The sequence below is a fragment of the Atta colombica genome, unplaced genomic scaffold (assembly GCF_001594045.1).
Source record: "Atta colombica isolate Treedump-2 unplaced genomic scaffold, Acol1.0 scaffold155, whole genome shotgun sequence".
NCBI classification, from domain to species: domain Eukaryota; kingdom Metazoa; phylum Arthropoda; class Insecta; order Hymenoptera; family Formicidae; genus Atta; species Atta colombica.
The window spans coordinates 1,221,662-1,232,859 of record NW_017259245.1 but is presented as its reverse complement, the minus strand read 5'-3'; the positions used below and the strand labels follow the sequence as shown (position 1 = coordinate 1,232,859).

At 23.1% G+C, this 11,198-nt stretch overlaps 2 protein-coding genes across 2 annotated transcripts; one reads left to right on the top strand and one right to left on the bottom strand.

The window, feature by feature from the left end:
* Nucleotides 1-1,311: 1,311 nt before the first annotated feature.
* Nucleotides 1,312-2,005, top strand: LOC108685581 (ejaculatory bulb-specific protein 3-like). Its single transcript, XM_018190435.1, has 2 exons — nt 1,312-1,586; nt 1,799-2,005. Exons 1-2 carry the CDS (start codon nt 1,397-1,399, stop codon nt 1,993-1,995), a joined length of 387 nt encoding a protein of 128 aa, XP_018045924.1. The 5' UTR covers nt 1,312-1,396; the 3' UTR covers nt 1,996-2,005.
* On the bottom strand, nt 2,006-6,178 carry LOC108685579. Its single transcript, XM_018190434.1, has 5 exons — nt 6,039-6,178; nt 5,235-5,316; nt 3,232-3,342; nt 2,883-3,041; nt 2,006-2,404 (listed from the first exon to the last, which is right to left on the bottom strand). Exons 2-5 carry the CDS (start codon nt 5,301-5,303, stop codon nt 2,276-2,278), a joined length of 468 nt encoding a protein of 155 aa, XP_018045923.1. The 5' UTR covers nt 5,304-5,316; nt 6,039-6,178; the 3' UTR covers nt 2,006-2,275.
* Between the last annotated feature and the right edge of the window lie 5,020 nt (nt 6,179-11,198).

Here is an 11,198-nt window from a genome sequence, read left to right as displayed (position 1 = left end):
GAATATTATTTAATAGCAATTAAATATTATTAAATATATAATTATTGAATTATTAAATATTCATACATATTTATAAATTTAATAACGGGAAAAAAGTTGCTAAGAATATAAAATTGACATTAATCAATAATTTATTATTGGCTTCGAAATGCTAATAAATATGTATTTTTTTTAAAAGCAAATAAAATATAATTTGTGTTTCACATTGCAAAAATATTTTGATTATATTTAACGTTACATTACAGAAGATATTTCATTATCATACATTAGTATTATTATTAGTTATCATATATGTACATAAATTCTATGATTTTATTTCTATTTAATTTATGATATCATTAAATTGCAAATCAATATGAAAATACAATTAGACGTGTGTAATTATTAATATTACAAAATCAGATCGTAAACATGATCTCATTAAAAGTTCCTTTTTTATACGATTTTGAACGTATTTATAAATCGCTAATTGTCACATCTTCTTTCAAAAGAATTTTACGTGACATAACAATTAAATCAGTTCCGTGTTAACAAATTATGCATAAATCAGCACTAATTGTTTTGATTATAACAAATTGTATATATGAAAGTTACACGTTTCGTAAACTATTCATCGACGTCAAATGCAAAAACAATAACGAACATATAAATTCGGTAATAAAGTTTTTCTTTCCTTGATACAAAGTCAAATGCTTCATCATATAATGCTTGAACGTATCTTCTTGTAGAAATTGTGTCTTTGCTTGAAAGTGTTAAATCTAATTCCGCCGAATTACATTAACTTTGAAGGTGAGATCTATATGTACCATCATACACATTTTATTTTTTTTAATTTTATCTCTTAGAAATCTCTTATTGCACACAATTTTTATAAAAGTTTTTTCTTTATTATAAAATTCTCAAATTAATATTACATTATAACGCTTTTGTTTGTACGATAAAAAAAATATACAGAATCGTTTTGTAAAGATTAAAAACAAGATTTATATCGCATTATCACTGACAACTATGAAATGTGGATTGACGAATGGTTTTAACTTTGTAATTATATTTATATTATTTGTGTGTATTAACTATAACCAATAATTGTAACATGTTTGATTTATCGTTTCACATCTAACAATTTTTAAAATATAATTTACGTTTATGATTTGATGTTTTAAATATTTCGTTACTGACATCCTAAGTGTGACTGTTTGCTTCTTTATTTATAATTTATGCCATGTTGTGATTTTAAAAACAAGAGTTAATTTTCTATTAACTATCTTCTATTTTCATTTGCATTTTATTAAAAATAAATTAATGAATGAATCTTGAAATAATTAACAAAAGAATTGAAGAATAATCTATTATAATTTACATAGAATAAGTTGTTACAGAGAGGATCGCATAAGAGATGAGATTCACATTTGTACTATTGTGTAGTATTGTGTTCTCTGGACTCGTTTCAGGAAAAGAATATTATTCAGATACATATGATAATATAGATGTGGATGCGATTATTAACAGCGATCGTCTTTTAAATCAGTATGTGAATTGCTTTCTCGATAAAGGTTCCTGCACCGCTGATGGACGCAGTTTTAAAAGTAAGTATACATTGCAACTTATGTTTTATTTCAATATATTGCAATAATTTTATACGTATCGCATTTTTTATAAGATAAAAGGAAGAAAAAATTGAAATAAAAAAGAAAAAATATAACAAAAGAAAATAATAATTGATATTCAAATATGATCCACGAAATATTATATATATATTTATACATTGAGATAAATGAATTTCTTGATTTATTTGTAGATATTCTCCCGGATATGATACTCACATCTTGCGAAAAATGCACCGAAAAACAGAAATACACAGCAAGAAAAATAATCAATTATATGAAGGAACATAAATCAAATATTTGGGCAGAGTTTGTCGAAATGTATGATCCTGACAAAGAGCGTATAGCATCTCTCGAGCAATTTTTGATAGAAGATCAAATGAAAGATTAATCTCTTTTTCTCTCTTTATTGAATTTTTTCAATAACAGTCAAATAATTGAGCTTAAATAAAAGCATATATTTTATAATAACGTTAAATTCTGATTACATTCAATATTAATCTACGTATTCGATTATTTATGTTTTAATTTAGTCTTATTTAATTTAGTCTTATCAAACCTATACAATAGCAATTAATGTCATCAATCAATCAATAGCTGAATATGAGAAGAAACACTTTCTAATGTTAATTCTTACATGGCAAGATATTTACATGTTTGAAAAGACAATCTTAAAAATATTCAAATTCTGAATCAACCTTAATAATATTTATACAAAACATTTGAGAGAGCAAGTCTCCAATAAATTTCCCATATCGGTATTGTAATAATTCTTTCTGTTTTTCCCACGTTCCCAGTTCCTGTGAAATAAAAATAACTGTTAGATTTTCAAGTTAGACTACTCTTAAAGTATAAGTTACAATTTTCATTTCCCGTATTAACGTATAAACTTCCAAATTGTTGAATGTTCTTAAAGTATAAGTTAGAATTTTGTTTCACATATTAGCGTATATATATCATGCATATTTTTTAATTATTTCAAATTGACATTAACACTATATTAAAATTATCAATTTATTTTTTAAAAACTAGACAGTTTTATTCCGATTATCAAAATAAAATTTGACTTTTTTTTATATATATAAAAAAAGAAAGTTTTGCATATAAACAAAACTCAAAATGTATACCCAAATTTTATATTCAAAAATACATATGTATGTTCTCGAATTAAATTCTTATATATGTGTGTAAGTGCATTGTGTGTGTGTGTGTGTGTGTGTGTGTGTGTGTGTGTGTGTGTGTGTGTATAATACTTAATAATTATAAAAACATTATTACATTTCCAATTTCACAAACGTCCATATCCGATTGCGAGAGATTCTGGGAATTACAGTCGATATTATCAATCCACATAATCGGTTCTTTAGTACAATTAGAATTTGTATCCTCACAACCCATTATAATATGTATTCTGTAGATTGTGTGGCTATTGTTTGGCTAAAAAAGATTTTGTAAAGGAAATTATATAAATTATTTTGCGATAAAATATTTAATAAAAAACATTTTACATACGGAGTTTTATATATAATATATATGTATATTTGTCATTCCAAAATTTGATTATATGTGTTATATATTTTATAATTGTGTCTTGTTTGAATGTATAAATACAATTATTAACAGGTACCTCTTTGTAAGTAACATTACATGAAATTATTTTCATGTTGTTTTTCCATTCGAAAATTGTATTTGTCAAAATCCATTGGTCTGGATCGCAAGATTCGAAAGTACCTCGAGTCTGAAAACAAAATTAACAGATACAATACTTTATATGAATATTATTGATCTTTGTTTTTGACAGGTTATGATGTGTCTGTAGTTGTGCAGTTTTAGTAGCAGTAACATGATGAATAGGAAACGTTAATTTCAAAACATAAAATAAGAGGAAGATAAAGAAACTTGATTGAATTATTTTTTAATGTATCTCCCTGCTGATTGCTACATTCGCTATTGAATCAGATTATTCGCATCTTTACTAATTTTTTATTAATTATTGAGAGATAAAGTTATAAAAAATTAATAAAAAAAATTTTTTATTTAGGCCATGTTCCGATATACTGTCAATACTAAAAATCTATAATATATATAATGTAAACTATAAATTGTCAGTACTGATAGTATATTAGAACTTTAGATTTTATGTATCTGTTCATTAGAACTAAATTATCAAACCTGTATATACAATAAAGTTATATATTTACGTATATGTATAATATATAACAGAAGTTAAATGTAGGCATTTTTACGACTATTTATTGATTGTCAGGAAGGGCAAGCACAGTTTCGGTTCGAATGTTTTAAAACGATTTCATTTTGTTTTACTCAAATTTTCTTTATTTACAAATAGCTTGCCAGAAACTTTAATATATTATTTCTTGCTTTATTATAACATTCAATATGGCCGTAGCACCTACTCAGGATTCTTAAGGGATAAAAATATTGAATTGGAACAAAAGTTTGTAGCATAAAATCTAAACAGTTGTAACTTTGTTAAAAAAGAACAAAATTTAAATTTAAACTACTTTCGAAAAGTCACTATGTCTTTTAAGTTTCTGTGAATTTGATAATTTCCCTGATAGCAAACTATGTCATTTCTTTGTCATTTTGACATAAAAAAATATCATTTTGACGTTAGCCTTCTTATCAAGGTTCTACATAAGAAAACTATAAGCTAGACACAAAATAAGAAATTTTCCTCTCGTTTCATCTGTCACGTGCTCAAAAAGAATTTATGAAAATTTTTTATTTTCTAACGTAAAAACTTAAAGTTTTCTTTACAAAATCGTTTTTAAAAATTTTTTAAAGATTTTTTATTATTAAATTATCGCAGATTAAAAGGAGCATCTCGAATTTAATCGCTCATAATTACAAAATAATCGTACTGCAATTAAAAAAAAAAACAGATCTTAAAGCTGAAACTTTTCTTTATCGAATGGTATAATTGCCCAATTTAAAAAAAAAAGCAGTAGATATAAATAAAGTAGCACTTCAAACTTTATTCAATATATGCATAAGCGTGTAACATTTTAAATTTCAAGGCTTGAGATAATATTATCTCAATAATATTGCTAATTATAGATAATATTGCTAATTACAGAGATAATATTGCTTCTTTGAAAATTTTAGATTTACATATTATAAAAGGCTCAAATAAATTTTGATAATATTTAATAGTTTGTATAAAATAATATTTTATACTATATCCAATATTTTCTATAAAAATCTTATAAACATAATTATACACATAAGTATTTAAAAAAAATATATATTTTATAGCAGTCAATTTCTATAATTTATAAAGAGTAAACATTATCAGAGCATACATTATCTTATATTTTTGTACAGCAATTTTCTAAATAATTTTACAAAATGCAAAATTAATCTGCTTTTTTATTTTTGTAATAAATCGATAAAACTAAAAATATTGTTATAATTCAAGCATTATAAAATAGAAATATGATCTATTTCATACTAAAATTCAAAATATTTGGAGTAGAATTTAATTCTAAAGAATGACAATTAAATCAGTGACAATTAAAAAAGCTCAATTATTAATTTTTAATGAGTGAGATTTACTCTTTAGAGTTAGATTATATTCCAAAGATTTTAGAGAGTAGTATAATTACTTACGAATTGTATCATTGTCATGGCCGATGTTATGAACAAAGAACAAATGAATATTACGCAGCTAAACTTCATTTTGCGATAGAATCTGTTGATGAATATATATAATGAATAAATTGGTTCGATAGTTTTTTAAAAATAATTGTGGTCTATTTGTCAGGTACATGCATGATTATTTATATCTCAAGAATACATAATGACGCTATTAAAATATTATACTTCTTCGAATTCTTCTTCTGTTAAATAAAAATGATAATTAATATGAAAATATTAGTGATATAGCTGAGAAATTTCATTATTACATATTCTACTATAAGTAAAAACGATTAAAGGATTAATGAATAATATTATATTTAACGATCTAATTATAAAGGATTATATTTTTAAATTTTAAGACATTTTGTAAATATTTTAAATAAATACAATTAAATAACAAATTTTTGCTGATAATTTTTTGTTACATAAATTTTAACAAAAATATATTTTTCCATTTTCGTTGCCTTGTTACATCATAGAAAGTTGTTGTCTAGATATGCTTATGATATTAACCCTTTCAAAAATTACAATCTTAAAGACAATTTTCATTCAAATAAATCACTTCTACAATTATATATAATATATAAAATTGATTTTCATTCTGCATTCTAACAAATATAAATCATTTAACAAATTTTTATTTCATGTAAACATATGTTTATAATCTTTATAACGGCGCATGTCATTTTTTTCTTATAACTTGTATATTCCAAATTAAAATTTTGATGTTATATGATTAATAAGAATATATTAAAACCGATATAATTTTCTTACCTGCAATGTGCAAGTTATTACTCGAATGACAAAAGACACACTAATGTTTTCCGATATATTGTTAGAACTAAAGATCCATAATTCACGTTACGTGTATTATAGATTTTCAGTGCTGGCAGTGTATATCGGAACATGGCCTACAGATACAGCGCACAGTCAAATAAGAAAATTATGATAAGCATTTTGTGTAGTTAATTTCTGACTTAGTCACCTTTAATATTAGCATTATGAGTCACAAACAACAGGAAAATTTTTAAACTTTGTAAGATTTAGATATTACAATTAAAACTTTCCTATATATTTTCCGATTAATATCAATTTTGGATTGCAATATTCAGTAAATAGATTTTATTCAATTGTCACTATAAATATCTACAAATTTTTAATTAAAAAAAAGGATTTAATAATTACATTATTTTTAAAAACATATTCCTGTTTATCTTTATATCCATACATTCTTTCTCCTCCGCACATAATAGATATCTTTAAATCCGAAAATATCTGGTCACCTTAATTATAAGTCAAAGGCTGCATTTGGGAAGCGCGTTATTAACACTATTTTATATTATTATATTCTTATTTTTAGTAAATTATAAAAATAAAACAAGAAAGAGATAAAATAGCTTCAGCATAAAGCAAACTTTTAATTCTTTGATAAAGTATTATATGTATAACCTAAAATGTATAATATTTATCCTTGTATATTTAATACTTCATCAATTTCGTTGAAACTATTTATCTTAGCAAATGTAGGAAAATATTAATAAATCAATTATTACTTTATTTTAATTTACTATCAAACAATATGCAAATATACCGAATATTATGTGTTCGATGTTTTCTACACAGAGAAAAAGCTGATTTTTTGAATTTAATAAATTTTATTGTATAACAAATTTTATTGTAGATAAACCAATGTTTGAATCAATAAGTACAATTATTTGAATTTAAAACAATGTATATCTTCTTCTTAAATACATTATTTGTTTGAACAGATAATGTCTATCTTCAGCATTTGCGCGATCAACTACAGCATAAACATAATTGAGCGTATAACACTGTTCGTTCAATTTTATTGGAACCATATAAACCATTGTTTCGTCTGTAATTTCGTCTAAAAAATGTAAATAGTTGTTTTAAAAAAGCAATAATTTGTATCAATAATTTCTATCAATATATTTTGTTATTTTCAAATAAATAATTTGTTTCATTGTTCATCGTATTCAATGTAATCAAATAATATATTATTTGGTTGAAAGATATTACTTCAAATAATAATGTCATTTCTGTGAAATAATAGAGGAATGAAACAACAAAATTTTTATTCAAATAAATAATGTCGTAATTTGTTTATATTTCTTCCAACTCGATTAGTGGAAAACAAAACACTGTATAATATAACTCATTTTCTGTAACTAATTTATGTTAATCACTTTCTTTGTTTTTCCAGCACGCTATTGTCTGAAATAAAAATAGTTCTTAGACTTTGTGCAGCGTATTTAAAATATAAAGAAAAAAGTAGATTTGTTTCTTTTACTTGTGTGTATGCTTTCTCTATTTCAAATATATAGTAATAATAACCTGACCTGTTCAGAAAGTCAAGAAACTTTATCTTCTCTCGGAAGATTAATAAAGCACAGTTACATCAATATAGCGCATTAAAACCGATTTAACTTCCAATAGCGAATTATTATGTATGAGAATAGATTATGTGGAACTTCTACAATCTTCATAATTTCTTTATTTTAATGGCGCGCAATGAAATAATAGAAAGAGAAAATGATATTAGTCGTAAGTAAAAATTTGAACTACTCTAACAATAAATTTATATCAATATCCTATTAGAATAATAAATTTAAATATTAAATAAATGAGATTTTGTCATTTATCCTAAATATTAAGATGAAAATTATGAATCTTTTTTACATTTAATGTCGGAACTACAGAGGAGGATGCTATTAAAAAGAAATTAATATTAAATTGTTAAAGAATGTTTAAAAAATGAAAATAACACACATTATATTACGCATTATATCTTCATAAATGCTTTATTTATATAATAATTATTTATAAGCGCATAAAGATAGACCGACTTACAGATATTCAAAACACAATTATCGAAAAATATCTTTATCTTGTATTACTTTCGTAGTATTTTATACGTAATATTTTATACGTAATATTTAATGCGATTTCATTTGCCTCAAATACTAGAGCTCAGCAAACAGCTAAAAAAATGATAAATTCAAATACAGCATTCGTAATTAAAAAATTTGCGAGCGCAATACATTTACTCATATATATATATGTGTTTGTGCATATTATAAAAATGTAATTATTAACAATTGTAATCAGAAACAGAAGTGAAGAATGGACATTAAATTAAAAGATAGATCAAGAAAGGAGCTTAGAAGAAAGGAAGAGAATGAATGTGAATATGTAAAAAAATAAGTGAATAGAAAAGTCCTTTTGTAAATAAAATTTGGATTTTAAGCCTTTTGATTACTAACTAAACATATATAGAAATGTAATTACATTTGCAATTTCACAAGCGTCCTTGTTTAATTGCGAGAGATTTTTGTTTTTGCAATCTTCGATTCTTCTGTGTTATCATAATACAATACAGTTATCATAATCCACAGTTAATTTCAATATCAATCGTGTATACTGGATAATTATCCTAAAAAATTTTTTTATTAAAGTATATACATTTTGCGATAAAATATTTTAACAGCATTTTTTATAAATAAAGTTATTACGTATATTTAGCAACTTAATCTTAATGTAAATATAGTATATAAGTAAATTTTTTCTCCTTGTTGTAAGTTATGTTATCTTCAATCTTTTTCGTCTCATTAATCTATTTAATTGTTACATTTGTAATTATCCAATCGTTTAGTCCGCAGTATTTATATATCTATGATTTATTTAAAAAAAGAAAGTTAATAAATTTCTTTATATCTTTGTAGTCCGCTTAATTATCTGACTTACTAGACTCTTTGATTATTATACGAATTTAGAAAAAGAAAATTAATGGATCATATAGAATAAGCCTTTTATAGATTTGTTCATACTTCTTGTAATTTCCAATAATTTTTGTTCTTAAAATAAGATAAATATTCTTACACAGTAAGAATATTTCCTATCCTATTCAAGAGACGTCGCATCGCAATGTCATAATAATGAAGTGCAACTACTTAAAACTTGCATATAAAATTATATATAATGAAACAATACAATAAAATCGTATTAATTATAAGTATATTTTCAAAATGGTTTCCTTAAATTTAAGTTTGTCTCAATAATATCTGTTTAATTAGATCAATATCATATATATTTTTGAGCAGTTAAGTTTTTATTTAATGACGCTCTATAATTTTAAATGTTCTTAAATGTAAAATGTTCGATTCTGAAATTTCGGGATTTATTACTATTACACAATGCTATTTTTTGCATTTTGAAAAATATATTGATCTAAAAATTCTTGAAATTCTAAATCGAGCAAAAAATGTACAAGACAAATAAAAGTCAAGTAAGTACAATACAAATTGAATCTATATTCTCATTTAAAAATATATAATAATTTAGATTCTTCAAAAGTCTTTTGACTTCTCTCTTTAAAAAAGGTGTTTTTTCAATATTTTATTTTAATTATTTATATCTAAAATATAATGACTGATCCACAGTTTTCTTCTTATTATTTATTTCTCCTTATAAGTTTTTTTACGACTCTTTATAAGTTTTAATTTATGATCTTAATTAAGTCACTTGACGTTGTAATCAGTGTTCATTCCAACGCATTCATTCCTTTAGAATCTATTTCTGCTTTTACTTGCTTTGAAAAACTGAAGATATGTAAAGATAAGGAATTGCATTCTCACTGAAAAGATATATATAGTTCGAAAAAAAACTGAAATATCAAAATTGTTATATATTTTTAAATAAGAATAGACTCAATTTTGCATCTTACTAACTATTATACACTTGATTTTTATATATTTCGTCATACTTTTCATTAAATTTTACATTTCAGTTTCAATTTCAGCTCAATAATTAAAAAAGAAATACATATCATATAATTTAAACATAACAAAATGGAAATATAATCTATTTCAAGTGTAATTACTTACTGAAATAATTACTTACAACACTTGAATTGCCATTGCCGATGCCATGACTACTAACCAAATAAATACTGCGTTAAATTTCATTTTGCGACAAAATCTGTTGATAAATACTTCTAATAAGTAAATTAAATCAATATTTTCTTAAAAGAATTATCTATGATAATTCTGATTTATCTATATAAATAATTAAATTAATATCTATATAAATAATTAAATAATTAAATTAATCATGTGTAGTATTATATATCCTACATATACTACATATGATTAATTTAATTATTTATATCTCAAAAATATAAATAATAATATCGTTAAAATATATTGTATTTTCTCGAATTCATTTTTCTATCAAATAAAGATTATAACTAATTAAAATAAAAATAAATTAATATATCTGAAAGATGATATATAGTGAGGTTTAAACGAAATCATAATCAAATTATTAACGAATCGAATATAAATAGTGATTTGCATAATTATGTAGATTTTTAAATTTCAATATATTTCGTAAAAATGTTTTACATTTCAATAAACGTGTTGCTAACAAACATTAACTAATCTCCAAAAAAATCTTAAAAAAAATTTTAATAAAAATCATTTTTATGACATAATTGTTCACCAAATAAATGATTCTTATCTATTTACTAAGACTTATTTTATTGTGCTATTTAAACTTTATTTGGAACATAAAATTATAAATATAAAATACGTCATCTTAAATTTTGATAAATATTATAAATTATCTGAAAAGGATTTTATAAACTTTCTACTATAAATTTATAAATTTTTGATGCTATATTATAAAATGAGAAATTGTTAAAATCAATAATGTTAAGTTACCTTTCTGGTATACTTGAACGACAAAAGATATTCTGTACTAAAACTATGTTGAAACTTCCTAAAATAATAAAGTAAAATGGTTAGTGCAATCAGGATCGTCACAAAGAGTTTTCAGAGAGCGAAGGATAAGATATGACTCTTTATATATTCATCATATCTCGGATATTAAGTGATTAATTATATTTTGTTATAC

Coding starts and splice junctions, on each gene's coding strand:
- LOC108685581 (XM_018190435.1), top strand. CDS start 1,397: ATGAGATTCACATTTGTACTATTGTGTAGTATTGTGTTCTCTGGACTC. Junction 1,587..1,798: donor TGATGGACGCAGTTTTAAAA/GTAAGTATACAT, acceptor ATTTATTTGTAG/ATATTCTCCCGGATATGATA.
- LOC108685579 (XM_018190434.1), bottom strand. CDS start 5,303: ATGAAGTTTAGCTGCGTAATATTCATTTGTTCTTTGTTCATAACATCG. Junction 3,343..5,234: donor CCATGACAATGATACAATTC/GTAAGTAATTAT, acceptor TTTTGTTTTCAG/ACTCGAGGTACTTTCGAATC. Junction 3,042..3,231: donor GTAATGTTACTTACAAAGAG/GTACCTGTTAAT, acceptor AATCTTTTTTAG/CCAAACAATAGCCACACAAT.